This window comes from Haemaphysalis longicornis, unplaced genomic scaffold (assembly GCF_048455015.1).
Source record: "Haemaphysalis longicornis isolate Haplotype H1 unplaced genomic scaffold, Haemaphysalis longicornis Haplotype H1 scaffold_4, whole genome shotgun sequence".
Classification (NCBI taxonomy): Eukaryota; Metazoa; Arthropoda; class Arachnida; order Ixodida; family Ixodidae; genus Haemaphysalis; species Haemaphysalis longicornis.
Genome location: NW_027526361.1, coordinates 175,024,523 through 175,044,166, shown reverse-complemented (window position 1 = coordinate 175,044,166; position 19,644 = coordinate 175,024,523). Strand labels below are relative to the sequence as shown.

General features: G+C 47.5%; 1 protein-coding gene across 3 annotated transcripts in view; it reads right to left on the bottom strand.

Annotated features, from left to right (window-relative positions):
• The window catches only part of LOC144179515 (uncharacterized), a 191,162-nt gene that overhangs the window by 62,326 nt on the left and 109,192 nt on the right, over positions 1-19,644 (bottom strand). For 2 of the 3 annotated variants that reach the window (XM_077707895.1, XM_077707897.1), the window contains 2 exons: positions 7,715-8,035; positions 3,333-3,418 (listed from right to left, as the gene is read on the bottom strand). In XM_077707895.1, coding sequence (XP_077564021.1) covers positions 3,333-3,418; positions 7,715-8,035 — 407 coding nt within the window. The remainder of the gene's footprint in view (positions 1-3,332; positions 3,419-7,714; positions 8,036-19,644) is intronic. The other variant, XM_077707896.1, reaches the window with a different exon arrangement.

Here is a 19,644-nt window from a genome sequence, read left to right as displayed (position 1 = left end):
GTTTCGGAGGAGAGGGGCGAGAGTGCCGCGGCCAGCGGAGGTTCCACCCGCTTGGTTCTCGGAAGAGGCGCGGTCCGAGAGACTGTGCTCGGTGCAGCGCGGGGTTCACGACTCGCGGGGAGAAGGAAGCGAGCAGTGGCGGTGGAAGGTGGTGCGGTTGAAACGCGGCGGCCGGTTCTGTGGGCTGCGCTGTAGCCCCGAGTGGGACGACAGCGGCGACATCGGCCCCCGAGAATTCCCCTCGAGGAGGGGACGGTGCGCGGCCCAGGTGTGCCCGAATTGCGTCGCCGATCAACGGGACTCATCGCAGACGACCGGCGAGCCGACGCATCTTCCCCGACGAGACCACCGACCAAAATCCAGCTAAGACCTCCTCCCCTTCCCCACTCTTCTGCAGACTCTATAATCGCCCTCACTATTATCTTCCTCCTTCGCATCGACTCCGCGGACTTGATTACCCTCTATTCTTAGTGTACCCTGTTGTGTGTACGGGTGTGTGCGTGTGTGTCTAGCGAGCCGAGTGTTAGAGTAGTTGGGGGGGAAGCTCCCCTGCCCGCCTATTGTGTGCCTTACTCCTTCCCTCGTGTTTCTTAAGCCGAGCTTCGTTTTCTTTGCCTGTATTACCCTCTCTGTCTATCTGTTTTGAATTTCCCGTGAATGTGAAGTAAATTTCCGTTGTTTCGAAACTGTTTTCTCGTGCCCCGTCTCGTGCCTCACGCCAGCGGCCAATCAGGCGTGGACCTATCGCCGGTTAGCAGGTCCGAACCACATTCTCGAATTCGCACGTAAGGGGGAGTTGTTTGTCGCTCCTCCCGTCCGAGACATCGGCCACTAAATTATTACTTCGCTTAATTCTGTGACAGTGAGCGTGTGGTGAGGAGAGGGTTATATTCTTCGTGTGTGGGTATAGTGAGATAGAAGGGCATTGGAAGTGGTGTCGAGGGGTGTGAGTAAGTCAGGTGCGGATAACTGAGGTGTCCGGCTCGCCGGTTCATTGGATTGGAATGCCCGGCAGTGAAGCGCTCGGGCGGCAGCATGCGCTGCTTCGTTCCCTGGAGTCCAGAGTGACCAGGTTCCCAAATGAGTTTGATTGTAAGATGTTCGGGCAGCCGTTGTCGGGGAGGGATGGCTTGAGGTGGGGAGTAGGCCTGCTTGGTAGAGGCGGCAGGCCTGTTGGTAGTCGGAGATGATTGTTAGGGAGTGAAGGCTTGAGTGGGTTGTTGCGGCGCGGGCGATTGCTAGGGCTTCGACCTTGCATCAGCGGTATGTAGCCGCAGTTGCAATCTGGCCTGTGAAGTTGAGAGCGATAAGGGTAGTGCGTGTTGATGTGAGGTCATGGGCGACGTCTGTGTAACGAACCTGAGGGTCGGCTTCATATTTCTTATTTATGTAACAGACTCGGGCCTCCCGCCGGCCTCGGTTGTAGGTGGGGTGTATATGTTGTGGTATGGGAGTCACGCGCAGTCTTGTCCTGATGGTGGGCGGGAGGCGTTGGGGCTGCTCCGCATGATTCGGTGATGGCCAACCCAGCGCTTGGAGCACTGCCCGGCCTGCTGGGTTGAGCGCTAGCCTTCGCAGTTGAGAGGCGCGTTGTGCCTCAATATGCTCAGCAAGGGTATTATGTAGTCCCAGCTTTAGCAATTCATCATTTGATGTATAGGTGGGAGAGCTGGGGGCCGTCTTGTAGGCCTTGAGAATTAAGGCATCAAGCTTGGTGGTTTCGTGCTGCTGAAGGTTAAGGTACGGCGTGGCGTATGTCATTCTGCTCAGTAGTAGAGCTTGCACTAATCGGCATGTGTCCGGTTCCGTGAGGAAGTGATTTTTACTGCTTATCCTGCGTATGAGGTGAGTCAGCTGTGTGATGGATGTCTGCAGTTGCGGGAGGAGTGCGGCTCTGGTGCCGTCATGATGAAAGGGGACTCCAAGGATCCGGATAGTAGGCACTGTGGGTATTGGTTGGCCTAATATAGTTACTTGAGGGTCGCGGATGGGTGGGGAAGCGAGTCCTCTAGACCGTGCCCTGAGGATGAGGAGGGCGGATTTGGCTGGTTCACAAGTGAGGCCTCTGGGACGAAAGTAGGAGATGGTTTGGTCCACGGATTGTTGAAAAGCGTCCTGTTGTTCGCCGCTTGAGCCAGAGCTGGTCCAGAGGGTTAGATCATCCGCATATAATGCGTGTCGGAGGGTATCTTCGCTTATTTGTCCGGTAGATAAAATAGAGCGATATTAAAGAGCAAGCGGGAGATTACCGACCCCCGAGGCGTCCCCTTGGGGGGTGTGTTGAGAGTTGATGAGGTGAGTGAACCAAGCTTGATGGTTGCCGTGCGTTCTCTGAGAAATGCTTTTTCATAGTGATAGGTTAGTGGGCCACAGTTGGGGCTGTTGAAGTTATCCAAAATTGCTTGGTGTGTAACATTATCAAAGCTCCTTTTACATCAAGGGCTAAGATGGCCCGCGGCGTTGTACGGCTCAGCTGGTCGAGCACCTGTTCCTTGAGTTGTAGAAGGACATCTTGCTTGGACAGCCTTTGTCGAAATCCAAACATGGTAAGGGGATAGAGGTTGTGTTCTTCGAGGTGGTTAGTAAGTCGTTGGTGAACCAGGTGTTCAAGCAACTTTCCGATGCATGAGGTCAACGCGATAGGACGGAGTGATGTTGTCGAAACGGGTTTGTGCGGTTTGGGAATAAGTTGTGTTTCTATTCCGCTCTTCTGGCGTCTATTTAAGGGAAAATGACAAGGCGACTAAAAAAAGAAGGGCTGAATATATTGGCCGCGCATCTGCTAACTCAGCTGCAAATGCCGCCGAAAGACGACTCTTCTCCCACGCCTGCCACAAAAATGCCTTTCTTATCTTTCCTACCCACCTGTCGCGCTCTTCCCCTTCCGTCGCGCTCCTCCACTCCAACGATAAACACCGAGGTAGTTTGTTGCAGTCAATTAAATATTACTGCGCTCCCCTTTATTCGCTGTCAGACCTAAAATGCCGCTACAAGGTGTAGGCTAGGGGCGAGGTATTTCTGTAATTTTGATTTGAATCATTGCTTTCAACTGGCATTCGTTATCGAGCACACATCTATTTTTAATAAAAAGAACACTGCTACTGCCAGTTACATGCTTATGTTCTGCTTCAAATATTATTTTTTTCTTTTTGCTCAACAGTGTTGACAGGTAGGAAGTATCGTAACAGATTTAGCACGCACACACACAGACGTGCACACGCCCACGCATACACACACACACACACACACAGAGAGAGAGAGAGAGAGAACAGAACTTTCGTGCTTAAGTAGTCCGAAGCGACCGTTGTCTTCAATATTATGTGCATACTTACTTCAAATAAATCGACTGGTAGCGAAGAACGCCATGAAAGGACGGCGCTGTTTGAACGAACGCCGTACACCGATATCTCGTAAGAATCTGTAAGGTGGAGAAATGTGAAGTCATTTCGTACTTCATGTTAACTATTTTCAAGAGCAAGAAGCACGGCCTTAAGTGTGTCAACTGGAATGCGCGCTACCATGTCTAGAATTTTTTTCGCTAAGAAACTTCAGATGCTAGCTGTGCGCAAGTGAACCTGCTTGTGCAGCAGGGGAGTAGATGTTAATGCCACGAACCGCAAGTGGGTCAGTGGCGGAAGCTTCCTGCTGCTGGGCGGGAGTCCGCAGGTGTAATTGTCGTCAGCCGCGCTTTTTCTTGGATAGACGGAAAGAACAGACACGCATCCGTTAGCTAAACTTCAACACAGATTTAAAAAATTACCGCGGTTGAAAGCGGTTAAACCAAGTTTGTCGAGTGATTGCTCAGTTTTGCTTACATGGCCCCGCTCTTCCTTCCTCATCAATGTTTGCTGCGAGACATCCGTTTTCAAGCTGCAACATATAACGCATGTACGGTTTCACCACAGATAACACACTGCTGAACGCAGTCGGTGATCTCGGAGTGATTGCGCAGTAAATTTGGTTGATTGATTGGTTTATTGATTGATAACTCCATCTCCCTTTTTTCATGGCCATCGCGCCAAAGCATCTTAACAGCGGAGCTGCTGTAGGTCGAGCCATTTCGCCCGTTTGGAGTAGTGGAGTAGAAAGGAGCAGGTCCCCAGACCCGCCGGCAGCCTCTATCGATCTGCCTGAAAACAGCCTCGCCGGCCGTTCACAGTCCCACCGATAGAGAGCGCAGTGGTCTCGCAGGGCGGGTCCCTCTCCTTCCCGTTAGGGGAGGGAGCCTACGGCTGCTGACATGTAGCTGCCGGCCCCTTTGCGCGTACCGTAGAGTTTGCGAGGCGTCGCCACCGCCGTTCTCAGGCGAACGCCCGTTGACGTTCTAGCCGACACAAGAGAACCACAGCTCCGCTGTTTTAGCAGATTTCACACTGGGTTTAGTTTTTAGTTTCTCTTAACGACAGGCGCAAATTAAATATTGCCTGTTAAAGGTGGCATCCGCCTCCAGTTATATTCTTCTCAGTGGTCTCCCCTCCCTATCATTTCGATTTTCGTCTAGTTACCTCTGGTGGTTGAGCACGGGGTTGAGCACGCGGACAGACTATATTGGCGATGAAAACATTTTATAGAAGATAACGGGACGTATACATCTCCCGCCTTCAAGGATCTTAAATGGCAATCATGAACAATGGCATTCATGAACAATGACCTTGATGCAATGACGAGTGTACACTGGTGGGCTAAATGGCATTTGGACATTCTTCGTGCAAAGCACACCGGAACAGGATATAAAGGAGCCACGCGGACACAGCGGTGTCTCCGCGTCGCTCCTTTATATCCTAATCCGGTGTGCTGCGGAATGCCTTGAGCATCTGTTAGTAGCTTTGCAACCGCCAGGGGTAGTGGATGCAACCACGCTTGGTGTTGGCTGAGCTCGAGCGTCATCTTTACGGAACGCGGTGTTTCCTGCATTTGTATCTGCACTAGTAGAGCTGTCGCTTTAAAATTCTTCCTGTTAGCTGGGCCTGAGTAGCAAGGATAAAGACCCGGTAAAGATGAAGCTTTGCGAACCCCCCCCCCTTCCCTTTCCGTGATCACCCGCACCCCGTAGTATCCAGAGAATACACATGTTTGCAGCACTCACTTGTGAGCAGGGAAGCCGTACTCTCTTTTAATGATCTGGGAGCTATTTACGAATATCGCATGTGCACCTACTTCCCAGGACAGGCTACATTGGCGATGGAAATATTTTATAGAAGACAATGGGGCGTATACATCACCCGCCTTCCAGGATCATAAATGTGATTCATGAACAATGGCTTACTCGCGACGTCATTTGCTTGGCTAATTCGGTGTTGCACATTATTTGCATGCGATCGCTGCCAAACCGATTGATTGATTGATTGATTGATTGATTGATTGATTGATTGATTGATTGATTAATTGATTGATTGATTGGTTGATTGATTGATTGATTGATTGATTGATTGATTGATTGATTGATTGATTGATTGATTGATTGATTGATTGATTGATTGATTGATTGATTGATTGTGGGGTTTTACGCGCCGACACAAAGCAGGCGATGAGGCGCGCCTCAGTGGAGGGCTCCGGATAATGTTCGACCACCTGGGCACCATTCACGAGCACCAAAGTCTCGACACACGAGATTAGACACTTATAGTTTCACGCGCGTCAGAGTTCACGTACGCAAACCTGCGAAGTCTACGTCGCCCACGCGCATGTCGTTTGAAACCCATATAGTTACACGTACGCGGCGCACGCCGCGCGTTATACCTAGCGCCATCCACTAATAGACACAGACACTGCTGTGGCTAGCTGCAGCCACTCGAATACAAGACTAGCCATAACCAAGCCAGTCGGAACGTCGAACTGCGTTGCAGCCCCGCGCCCGGCACAAACTGCGTTTGTTGTGCCATAACTGCTGTGGAGATACGCGCTGTATGTTGCCTATTCTCCTCAAAGGGATTGCACTCCCTTACATCCCGCAACATATCTAAATTGTCGCTTTTGGAGAAACGAAGGCGCGCCGCTGCCCCGCTTATGTTGACAAGGCTGTTTGCAGTGTTTGTCTGCTGCCTTTTTCCCGCTCTGCCAGTCCTCGCGCTATCCCGCAGGGTTCAGAGCTTCGCGTGATCTCGCGGGACCGTTGCTACGACGACAACAAACGCTACTTCGTCAGGCTTAGCAGCTGCAAAATCGCCATCCTATAGGAAAAACAAAAAGTGTTTATCGATTTGAACTTTAGCTGAGGGTTAGAATGGGCAAATTTAAGACGAAATCAACAGCTTAGAAGACGTAATCGCTCCGAGGGATTAGCGACGAAGCTGTTTTCGCTGCGAGTCGGAAGGGCTGGGCGCCGCCATGTTGGTCGCCTCTGCGTACGTAAACAACGTGAACACCGCAATGTAAAAATTCGAATCTCACGTACATCCGTATGACTCACGTAGGACCTTGACGTTCTGAGCATGCGCAATGGTCACCCGTGAAAGTTCTACGTACGTGGAGCCTGTACGTACGTAAAACTAAAACTCTCCATTTTCTATACGCGTACGTAGGGAATGAAATAAATATTTATCGAAAAACTAAGCTTCCCCCAAAACGAGTAATGGTTGCGTCTATTAAGACATAAGGTAATAAAAATATTAGAAAGGGGAATGGCTGCAAGATCCGATGGGTGCATAGGAAACGATCTCCTATGTATTGTACTGTCACGTAGCCAAAACGACGCAAGTTTCTCGAAGCAACAGAAGCTTATTGAAAAAACCGTGTGCTCGGCTAAGAGCTCATGGAATACACAGGCGGTGACGAAGCCGTCAATAAAATGACGTGCGAAGACGAGCTTCGGCGAATCGAATGACGCGGCGTTGCCCTGCAGGCATTTATCATTACGGGTGATTATTTTAGAACCATCGAATTACTTCTGCAACAATCGCGATCAGAGACCAACATTCGAGTCTAGTGACGACAGGGCGAAACACTCTCCCTATCAAACAAAATACCCTGTGCGGCATACAAAAGAAAGAGAAGAGAACACGCACTTTGTTTCGAAAACAGATAAGACAGCTGGGTGCGGCCAGACGTCGGATTAAGACACATAGGTAAACAAAACGGCAGGCATGCTTCGCGGCAGTATATACGTTTTCATGCCGCAGTAATACGCCTATAGCATGTATGCAGGTATCCTTACAACCCCGGAATGTAATGCAGACAATGTATTGAGACATCTATTTATAAATGCTATAAAATGTCCATGACGGGATTCAGATATGTTCACCTATATACAATACAACACAAAACACCAACGTGCGTTTTCGCAAGTTTGTGCCAAGGTCATGCGTTTACAAGTGTTCTCACATCGTTGTTGTCTAAAAGAACTATGGCAAGGAAGGATTCATTCTGGCTACGTCTACTGTGCCACAGACCCAATAGTTTCTGCATAGATAGGGGTGTTGTAGATAATAGACTACCCGCCGCGGTGGCTCAGTGGCTAAGGCGTTGCGCTGCTGAGCACGAGGTAACTGGTTCGATTCCCGGCCGCGGCGGTCGCTTTTCTGATGAAGGCGAAAAGCGAAAACCCTCGTGCATCGAGACTTTGGTGCTCGTGAAAGATGCCCAGGTGGTCGAAAATAATCCGGAGCCCTCCCTCTACTACGGCGCGCCTCATAGCCCGGGTGTTGCGTCGGCGTGTGAATAAACCCCAAAATGTGTATAAAAAACAGTAAATTGTGCCGCTGCCGGCGAGGCTCACCTAAGGGCACGCTGACTTCTACTTCCCGCTCAGGACCTTCGAGCTGGTGGCCTGAAGCTTCTACACCTACGGCGCTCACGGAGACTCGGTAGTCCCAGCCTCCCTGCAGCGGAAGCGTGACGTTGAGTGCGTTCTCCTCGGGGGACCACTCATGTTTGTACACGTAGCGCTCTCCAGGAAGGCCTCTTCCGCGGATGCTCGGTTCCCAGCGCACGTGGAAGGCAAATGCATCGCTGTTCCAGGATGACGGCCCCACGATGTTGAGCACGACGTGGTTCTGCTGAGCGGACAGCACGGACACCCTGCTGGGAACTTCCGGAGCTGCACGGGGGGGTACCAGGGGAAGGGTTGGCAACCGGGTCCCGGCGTAATACCGCTGCGCCATTGTTCCCCGCGTTTCGGAACTAGAGTTCGTGGTTACGGAGAGGGAGACAAGAGGTTAGCTCCACTCAGCCCATTCGGGTGTTTGTGAGTTGCAGATTCAGCCAGGTCCTTCCTGAGGAGCAAGGTCAAGACTTAGCCCCTTCTTCCTCTGGAGGACAAACAAATCACTGCCCCTCACTTAAAGAATAATTCTTATAGGGTTCCTCAAGGTGAACTGTGACGTGTCGCACTATCTCGAGACGAACCGGATCGCCGCACGTTCCATCCCCAGAAGAGCTAGTAGCGGTACTGAGGAGGGATATCGACGCACCACTCATTACCAATCACCGACGCGACCGACGACCAGCGCCAGCACCGGGCCGCTGCTGGCAGCCATGGACTCTAGTCGAACAGGGTGCGTTATTCTGGGAAGGGGCCAAATGGGAAAATACGAAACGGGAAGGTCGTTTTTGCACCGGGTTGAAACGGAGGGAACATCGAAACGGGAATGGGCTTAAACAGGAACCTCCCAGGAAAACAGGACCCGCAATTTATGTATTTTTGAAAATGTCGTGCTTGTAATTATTTTGGCAAGTAATTTCGTCCTGAAAATGAAAAATAAATACATTAACTCGTTTAAAAGGAAGCAATGTCTAGACAGAAAAATATATGCGGTAATAGCTTCAATGCCTTGTGTAGTACAGATTTAAAAGTTTCGAATGTCGTGGGGTACGCCCGATGCGTCTGTATATGACCCGAGCCGGCTTTGCGATTTCTGTCAATAAAGGGAAAGTTCTGCCTGCCAAAAAACTTGAGATATCTTTTTCCCTGGGCACGATGAGCTATTTATTTTTTATTCAGGCACCTCGAAAGGCCCTCCGCAGGAGGGTATTGAGCATTCGCATACATCAAACACACGAAACATAAATGGGTGCTAACAAAATCACAAATTACAAATCTAGAAAAACACAAGCATTAAGCCCTTGTCAAATACATAGCTACAAGGAAAGAAAACGAAAAGCATATGTACGCAAGCAAAAATAGAATTAGGTTACTTCATTCCTTATCAAGTCTTGAAAATTTGCTATATTAGCTTCTGGAGCACAATGGGCTGTGGTAGGTTATTCCATTCTATTATTGTGCGTGGAATGAATGAGTGTGCAAACGTAAACGAAGAACAAGTGATACCCTTGAGTTTGCAAGAACGATCGCGCCGTGGAAATGTAACAGCGGGTACATGAAAGAAGTCGTCGTGAAGGCTCTCGTGGTGATACAATTTATCAAAAAGTGTTAGGCGAACATGTCGGCGGTGAAGCGGTAATTAAACCAACTAGGCCCGATGTTTTAGGGCAATGACGCTTGCGTATGGTTAATAATCACAAAAAATAAAACGAACAGCACGGTTTTGCAGGGATTAAATATCGCGCATAATTTATTCTTGACTTGGATCCCAGATGGCAGGTGCATATTAAATTTTAGGTGGGATAAGAGTGAGGTATACAAGTTTTCTGATGTGTGATGGCGCCTGCTTTAGGTTATGTTTTATCACGCTTAGTGTACGATTGGCAGAGGCGGGCGTCTGATTAATATGGCTATGCCATGTTTAAAGGAGCCATGAAGAGAAAACACAAGTTTGGCTCATTCGAAAGATTGCCTCGTTAGAACGATAACGACACCACTTATAACGCAAACTTCGCTCAAATAAGCTACATAATTAGGAAAAAAAGAAATGACCATGCGACCCACCAGCTCATTTTCCGCAACAGAACCTGTGATGTCAGTTGGAAATGCTCTGCGATTGGCGGAGGCCGGCAAAAGCAAACGCATGTTAGGCAGGGCTTACAGTTTGCATAGCGAGCTAAATGCCCGTGAAACATACTGCACATTCTTTTTATGACAAAGAACGGTGGAGTAAACGGTTGAAGTTCCGAACGAACATGCAAGCGTGTATGCCAATGCGTACGAAACTACCGCCAAGCCGAACTCGACATCTCGCCGTCGCCACCGTCGCGCAGACGAATTTTCGGGTTCAAGGCTCTTCGGGGCCAACGAACCATCCCAGCACGCACAGCCGCGACCTTGCTTGGTATCGTAATCCCTTCACAGGAGGTTGGCCGTCATATCGCCAACCAGCAAAGGTAAAAATAGAAACAAGGGGAGTAAGGAACACAGAGCAGCAACGAGATAGTGCCACTCGTCGCACATGTTTCGGTATGGAAGTCGTGTTGGCTTGCTGCTGTCGTTACGAGCTCGTTTACAACCACTGAAAACTTCAGTTTGCTCGAGTACTTTACAATGAAATTTCGTTGCTTTGTTTTGAAATGCCCATGTGGTACGCGCAAATTGTCGAGGGAGTGCGACATCCCCGCCGGTGAGATCTCCCTTCATGTGCTGCCCAACGACGAACCTCGGCGAAGCAAGTGGCTACGTTTTGTGAACTTTGCAAACGGAGGAGAAAGAGAGCTAAAGGAAGTACGAGTGTGCTCGCTTCATTTCCGAGGAAGTGGTTACGGCAGGGACCCGGACATGCTGGCGCTCGTCGCCGACTTCGTCAAATCGTCTTTCAAAGCGCTCTGACCTCGGGGAAAAAATTGCCGTACACACCGCGAATTGACGCTCGAATCTTTCTGGTCGGAGCAGAGAGCTCGAGCGAACGGCTTTCCATACACGACACCGGCCAACTGGCATAAGCGATACTGCTACTGAAATTGAAAATACGGCACATACGTACCAGTCTGTATTCGTCCGTCGCGACGGGGCTGACGAGGCAGCGGTGCCGACGGCTGGGCGTTCGTCTGTTGTGGCTATCGCGGAATGGTCGCTTTCCCGTCCACCGCGTATCCCACAACTCTTGCCGCTCGTGCACTTAGAAGCATTGAGCGTTCAAGTGGTGTGAGGTTGTTAAATGCAAACCCGAGCTCCTCGGCGAGAGTTTTGTTTTCCGGATCAGGCGATTCCATGACTAGGGCTGCGGGTGCACTAGGTTTTACTAGTATTTTTAAAATGGGCGCCGTCTCGGTCGACTCCCGCGTGTGGGTGCTATATGGAGTCGACATACTAAGTATCTGTTTCATGGACCGGGTCGTATGACGCCATTGTTCACGTGACGAAATGTGCAATTTTAGCGGGAGATTTAAAATTTTGACTTAAATTGCCTTATTTCTCAGTGAATAAAGCACCATTTGCTTCCGGGAAAGCGCTTGGGGTACTATGAAACGCCTAATCTTTCGAATAAAACAAACTTTTGTTTTCTCTTCATGGCTCCTTTAATGTGATTGAAAATGCACTCTAAAGTACTTGTAAGTAGGAACCCGTTCTACTGTAGTGTTCTTTAGCAAATATGTAGTTGAAATTCTAGGTGAGGATCGGGTTAATGACATGCACTTTGTTTTAGAAAGGTTAAGAGTCATTAGCCAATCAGAACACCGTGCGTTTATGGTGTCAAGATCAGTCTGAAGGCCAGGATGCGCGTGTGCAGGATAGAATTGTTCCCTGCTGGGGAAAGGTTGTTTAAGTCCGAGCGGTGCCGCAGGTATAATGTGCAACTATCGTATCTGTATATTGTCAAGGGTAATTACCGCATTAGTGCACGCAAGGCGCGGGTGCGTAGTTGTCGGAAGGGTGAGGCCATTTGAAGTATCACCGGCTATGGGCGCGCCGCAGTATTTCGAGATGTTGTACTGTTCGAAGGTGAAGAGTACGCGCCCAGTTCGTCACGGCGCGGTCTATCGCCGATCTGGCGGGAATGGGTCGACGGGAGTGCCAGGTTATTTTGAATTGCAGGCGTGGTGTCGACAAAGGACAGGAATTTCATCATTGTTGAGCCTAATTTCGTCGCGCGCGGTATGGACAATACCTGAGAGACACCGCCCGAAGGTAGACGGCCAGTCTTCAGAGTTGCTTTAGTTGGTCGGTTTCAACCAGGGAGACGGAACGAAATCTTTTCAGTTCAGGTTTCTGTTTCGTTAATAATAAAGGTTCTGTTGCGTTTCAGCTCCGGAACGAAAAAAAAAATAAGGTTGCGTAACGGTTCATAATGTTTCGTATTTGAGCGAGAAAAATTGATATTTGTGAAATTACTGAAAAATATTGAGAATTCTGAAATTACGTTAAAGAAGATAAAGTGATGGTTAATAATTTTTTGAAAAAATAATGTTTTTGAAAAACTCGTATAGTTGTGATGTTATAGTTAAAAGTTTAAAACGGTCTGTCTCACGAAACACTGAAAAACTCCTGTTTTAAATCTTAAGAGAGATTGTATGAGGGTATGTAGCAATGGATTCACATCAGTACCTTCAGCAACCCCCCGCCCTCCTCCCCGTATATATCCGGACGAAGGGATAACAGCACGAAAATTTGTGAATAATTGTTGCGCACATCCGCATTGCAAGAGTATTTTTCTAAAAACTATAATGGATTGTAAATCCTGCCCGACACTGTGGCTTCCGCTCCTTATTAAATGTTTTCCGCTACGCTCTGGCAGCACTACCTAGCGTACAAGTGCAACATGACTTGTAGCTGTTTTCATTGAGTGTTCGGCTGTAATCTGCTATTTGCGCTGCTAGTGGGACATGCTCTTGTTCATTCCAAAGATTGTGTTTGATCTTTGTTCTTATGTCGTATCCTAGGATATTTGTGTTTGTTTATGTATCACACCCCCTAAACAATGCCGCATGGCTAATGTGGATATTTTATTACAATAAATAAAAATTTATAAATAAATAAATAAATAAATAAATAAACAAGGCTCCGACGTCTGCATCGGAGCCAGATTCCCGCGGCAATCACGCGTAGAGTTCAGCACTGCGCCTATCGGCACAAACGGAGAGGGTATTTAAGCAGGCAGCAAGCCTTCCGAAGAAGAGTGGGTGCCAGAGAGAAGAAAGACGATTTAATGCAAGCAAAAATTTCTCATTTCGCTGAATGGAAATTGCAATGAATCCTGAAATACCTAAAATTTCCACTCAAACCGAAAACCGAAACTAATTTTAATCGTTTCGCTCCTGAACGAAAAAAAAATATCGTTACGTTTTCGTTCTGGCCAAATATACCATTTTTTTTCGTTTCCTTCGGACAGCCTGGTTTCAACCTGTGCTACACTTGTGCTTTGATGAATACCTGGGAGTTAAACAGTGTGGAAGACGTAATTGTTTGTGTACAAATCTTTGGGTTTTGTTTGCCTGGCCAATCAGCGGATCAGTGCGTGTAAGTTGCTAGGTCCTCGAGGCGTGGTTTTTGTGCAATAAAACCCAAGTGTTTGGTGTTCTTGAACAGTCAGAGCGAGAGCTAGAAAGTCGATGCAGGGAAGCTTTTGTCCGGTCAGTTGACCGAACGAGAGTGATCGAGGAGCCCCTCGTGGGTTATAAATATTTAGCTGAGATGAGTTAAGCATTTCTCTGTTTTTATATGAACTTTGTATATCAGGGGCGCAGTGAGACATGTCTCGAGTTTGTTCGGTGCACCCTGAAGAAATTCGTCTAAGAGCGTTTCTTTGGATTCTTTTAATCTCCACATAATCTGCTGCAGGCGGTGTTCATATTGATATAATGTACTACGTAGTTAGATGTGAGGCTTAATTTTCTCAGTTTATTTTGCCTCAGGATTATCCAAAACCGTGTATTAATATTTTTAAATGAAATGTGACGTTAATGTAACGACACGTTCCAATTTTCGAAGTGGAACTGGAACGCGTTCGTTTCTCAATAAAGGTACTTGTAACGGGAACTCGCTTCAAAATTGGGACGGAACGAGGAGCGAGCTTTCGTTCCTGTTTGAGAGGAACGTGCACAGCACTGCTCGAATCCCACAAGGGCACCACTCGATTGGTTCCCGTCAGCAGCTGTAGTAGCCCAAACAGTGGATAGCCTCACTTAGAAACCCCTGGCGGTTCCTCAAGCTGAAATTTTAAGCCGATATGGAAAACCAACTCGCTAAACCCCAAGCAATTCCACCTTACATCTAGTTACCCGGTTATCGAATAAATATGGCGGGGCGCACCAAACAACTTGCACCATGCTAGCCCGTGCTGTCGCGCATGCGCGCTTAACTTACGGCTTCCCGGTTTATGAATTACGGCTTTCACATGTAAACGCTCTCCACCAAATGAATCGGAAACTTATCCGTGCGATCAGTGGCCTCCCCGCCTTCACAAGGGTAGACACTCTACACGATGCAGTTCCCCTTCCGCCTCTCACAAACCTTATCAAAGAGACAAAACTACGCTTCAAATATCATCTGGACCATTCGCCACACGAAAAAAAAAAGAATCCAAAATGGGACCACCTAATAGTAACTGTTGCACCGATTTGCCGACAGCATTCCCTCCGTGGGAACGCCCGTCCATGGGAATTCTACGTCGACGCCCGATCCGCCGGGATAAAAGAAAAGTACGCGAACAATACGTTCGCACTCTCGCAAATGGTAAGGCAGGCGACGAAGCTGACATCTACACCTACGCGGCTCTGAATGGAACGACGGCGGCCATTGCATGGACATCTGCGGACCTGCCGGAATTGAATGGATCCAGGCACATTTCTAACACATACGGCCTTGTAGAAGAGGTAGAACTTCTAGGAATTCTGGGGGCCGCGCGGCAAATTTATAACAATTCCGGCCATCTACACACGAACAAATTTGGCATTATCACGGGTTCCTATGTTGCTGTCCGAGAGTTAAATCGTCCGTTTTCACCGAACAATACGGCGACCAACGTCCTTACCATGATAAGAGCCCTACAAATTGAGGGCTTAAAAGTTCGTATTGTTTGGACTCCAGGACACACTACAGGCACAGAAGGCAACCGTATGGCACAAGATGCTGCCAGGGAGAGGCTACAATCACCTCTACCGGTTTTGTTCATTATTGGCTTTGTTCATTATTCGACCGTAATCGCCACCAGCTTTTAACTCTTGGTCCCGCTCCTCCGACTGAACAGGGACATGTTAGTCGGGTCTGCAACGATCCCACCACACTAGAAGCAATCACCGAGTACGCCCTTGAAAACGGACTCTACAAATTAGTGTAACGGCCTGGCCGCCTTCCCCGTTCTGCCTACAATGTGAACTGTCTGCAGCGTGCAATGTTTTCAGTGTGAGCCGCATTGTCTGCAGTGTGGACTGTACATTTAAGTGTGAACTGTACTTTTTGGTGCCACCGACTGATTTTAATGTGTTCATTTTGTGTTTAGGACCCTAAGAATGCAACTGTGGTCAATGTGCGAGTTGTGACCTTCCCCTTTTCCCCGCATCCTTGCTCCTCCCAGGGCCCCACGTTTAAAAAATTGTCACTCACTGCCCTGGGGCACCCCGGACGTCACCTGCACGAAAGACGAATTTGAGCTACTAACGGATGTAGACTAAGTTCGGGAGGATAGAAAATCTGTTATACATACAAGAACGATAGTTTGAATATTAAGACGTCTTAGTTTGAGTAGAAGTCGGTGGTGAGGAACACGGTCGAAAGCTTTACAAAACTAAAAAAATGGCGTCAACCTGATTACTGGCGTCAAGAGATGAGTGCAGGTCATGAGCAAAACCGGCCAGCTGTGTGTCACATGAGCACCCCTGCGAAAACCGTGCTGATATTAGTAAATAATGTTCTGTTTTTCAAGGTATCGGATGATTTGGGAATGTATCATATGTTCTAATTGTTTACAGATCGTATTAGTTAATGAAATGGGCCGGTAGTTTAACGATGATGTGCGATCGGCTGATTTTGAAAATGGGACTACTTTAGCAATGCGCCAGCCATCAGGAATTGAACCATGAGATAATGACTGTGACAAAAGCGTGGTTAAAATTACAGACGTACCGCACGACATAATTTTAAGAAGTTTGTTATTGAGTCCGAAAGTATCGGATGCCGAGAAAATTTTTAATTTTAGAACATAAATACAGGCTTCTTTAATTATTATTTCTGGCATAGAACTATCTGCTGATATATTTGAAGTTAAAGAAGGGGACGGACAGGCATCTTCGCGAGTAAATACTCATGCAAAGGCATCGTTGAAGAGCTGCACACACTCATATTCTTGCACCTTTAGAACCGGTAAGGATGATATCGGGGTTGTGTCTTGTATTAATTACACGCCAGGAGTTTCACGGGTTATTCAAAAGCATGCATGGAAGACAAGTGATGATTATAAAAATTACGGCGGGTGGATTTCAGTAGGGACCGGTATTCTATGTCCCATTTTTGGTATTTAAGCCAGGATGTTGGAAGTCGGTCTTTGAGTCTGTATAGTCTTCTCTTTTTATTGTTAAGGCATTGAAGCTGTCGGTTAAACCAAGGAGTGTTATTGTTTGTTTTTATGCCTATTGTGGGGGAACTCTGATGAAAAGACTAGTTAAAGTGCCTTTCAAAGGAACCCTGTTTTCTTAGACAGTGTGAATTAAGTAATTTTCAAGAAAGCGTTAGCTGAAAATGCTACGTATAATTATTTTCGCCAAACTTAGACCGGCTACATCTTTCCGATCTCCCAAGAAAACACCCCTAGGATGGCATAAGGGCCGGGCGACAGAGTGGCTGGTGAATCATCGCCACTTCATCGGTAATCCCTAATAATGGGCCAATTTTTTAAAGTTTGCCTCGAAATTGCACCCCTGGTATTGGCAAAAAGTAGTATAAATTCTTGCTTGTGTGTCGGTTTTACGGTCGCTTTAAACTGTTAGACTTTTTTTTCAATTCGCTGAGAATTACACTAATCGAACCTGTTCGCGAACCGATTCGGTGCGTGATTTAGTCGACCGGAACTCAACAGGAACGAAACGAATTAACCTGAACCGGAACTCTAACTGAACGGGTATTTTTTCCTGCTTGACAAACTGATATATATATTGTGATGAACAATCAGAGAAGGGAACGGTATGTGCAAAACCATCGTCAATCTACGCGCGGGTATGTACTGCGGACCTGCAACAGCCATAATCAGTGCCTATCCCTGCGCCTAGCAAGGAGATCTCCGGCTTGATCGTTTTGCGAACAGATTGCTCCTACCACGCATGCGGCAACATTTGAATAATCTAACAAAGGACGCTTCTTCCCACTTATCAGCGCACTGTCGAGCATGCGGCTGGAAGCCGTGTTTTGATGAATGCGACATTTTGTTGCCACATAAGTACCAGCTGTCACGAGAAGTTGTTGACGCTTATCATATCAACAAGAGGCGGGCCGGATGTGCAATGAACTAATGCGTCGATGCCAGCTAGTTGGTACTTCATCATGGGAACAGGTTAAGCGCCAGGCGCAACTGAGGGTGGAAGACAAACAGGAAACGGGCGCACTAACAACCGAGCTTTATTCGCTCCGAAATCGGTTATAAAGGCTCGAAAAATCAGCATGTAATTCGCAAGGGGCACGCCCTATAGGCGGCGCGCAAAGCGATCCAAGATGGCTGTCCTAAGGAGGATCGGGAGGGTTCCCTCTACGGACCGCCGCTTATGTGCACGTTGTAAGCAAAGGGGGTAGCTCTACTTCTTAATGTCGTTAGGTGGCGGTGACGTCAGATTTTAACGGCTGTCTTTAACTTAGATGTTAAGCGCCACATTAGAACTAAAGAAGAACATTTCGACCCACAGGCGAAGGTGAAGAGATATGGCAAAAGCCGCTCACGTCGCTTGCTGCGACGGTAGGGCTGCCAGCGCTCGATCGGTGTCGCTACAAAGTTTGTGCCTGAAATTATCCATGGTTCACTAGCCACCACCACAATTCGTAGAATTCGCTCATTAGCGTTACGGACTTATCAGAATACGGGAGCTTACTATGCGTTTTATTAACGCCCGCTAATTTGACAAATCCTGCCTGTATAAGGCATTTTCACAGTATACCGTCGGTGGGAACAGGCCCACTCGTCCCAGCCAACTCGTCCTAGGAAAACCGGTCAAAGAGGGCATCTCGTTCTCGGTGATCCCGTACTAGGAAAAGTGGTACCACTGACCTTCTAGTTCTTGGAAATGTCGTCTCGCAGCTCCATTTTTGGCGGATGTCGAGGAGAAGCGGAAGCGGGGAGGGAGTTTGTGGCTTCTACCCAGGTTCACATCGTCAGCGTTTGTGGGGTCCTCTCCTCTTGTTTGTTTTCAGGTGGTGGTTGAAATGGTTTTTCCATTTTCTCTGTCTCTTCTCTGTCTCTTCTCTGTCTCTTTCGCATTTCCCTTCTTGTCGCAAAAAAAAAATGCTCACAGTTTTTTACGGGGTATAGCAGGCCACCTTTTCTGTGCTGTCTTCGGTTTCGCTTCTTATATATTTTATATATAAACATATATATTTTATATACAAGCTGCTTATTATATTTTCTTACTTTACTTATCTGTACGGTTTATTCTTGATGGATATCGCGGAGGGGGCGGAAGATGGTCACTTGACTAGCTTTAACCTGACAGTTTCACCCACATTGACCTCTCGTAGTTTCTGCGTTGGCCTCTTGTTTGTTAGCATAAATTTTGGTTTCTTTTTCTTACTTTTCTTCTTCTAAAAAATATTCCTCACAATTTTGGGGGAATGGGGGGAGGGAGGGTTGTAACTTTTAAGTCCAGCCTTGACTTTCGCTCGGTACATAGGTCACAGTAACAAAATAAAAATAATGGAACGAAAGTTAACCAGCTTGACAATCATCGTTGGTCAGAAGACATGAAAACAACAGATAAAAATATTAACAACCAAATCGTAAAGGCACGCCCAATACAGCGCAGTCACCCAATTACCTAGTAATAAAAATTGGTATTAGGAAAACAAAACGGGCCAACGAAAACTAAAAAAAGGACTGACGTGATTAGCTGCAGGAAGAAAAAAAAAAGCAATAGGATACACTGTTTGATCTGGCGTGTTCCTCGAAGGTCACAAAGAAAAAATGTAAGTTGGTGAATTCAAGGGTGGGTGTGGAAGAATGTTTACGCATAGGTAGAGAATTATACGTGTTTCTGTCCTCTTTCATGTGAATATGATAGACGAAAAACGTAAATTGCGATGACTTGTTCAAGTGTCCAGTTGCCCTAGGTTACGAGTTTTCCTAGTGCGAGATGGCCCAAGACGACTTCCCTATGTGACGAGTTCCCCTATGACGAGTTGGCTGTGACGAGTTCACTTGTGACGAGTTCTCCTAGACCCACCGCTCGGTAGTACGTTGTGTCGCTCCGTGCAGAATACGCAAGTCAATGGCTGGCCAGCGTGAATAGTAATAGTTTCCCACTAGGTCTGTTTTACCGCCAGCGAAGGCAACGATATAAGCGTTTCCAATCAAACTACCCTAGCGTGACGATTTCTTTTTGTTCAAAACAATACCGAGTCGTCGGCGCCCTGGCAGTTATAGTCGCATTGCCCCCTACTAAAACCAATAGTATTTTGATAAGACACACTATTAGTAGAGCGTTGGATGCTTGGAAGAAAAAAACATCCAAACTAGCCCAAAAAGAAACCAGCCAAAACAATTTTGTGGCTCCAGATTGGAGCCGATTAAACGCTTGAAACTTCTATGCTCTATGCACAATGTTAAACTGCTAACCAGCTTGAGCTGCTTTTTTACTGTCACCTAAAGTTTTCTGTATTGCCGGAAGCCGCTTTCTGAAACAAGCAAA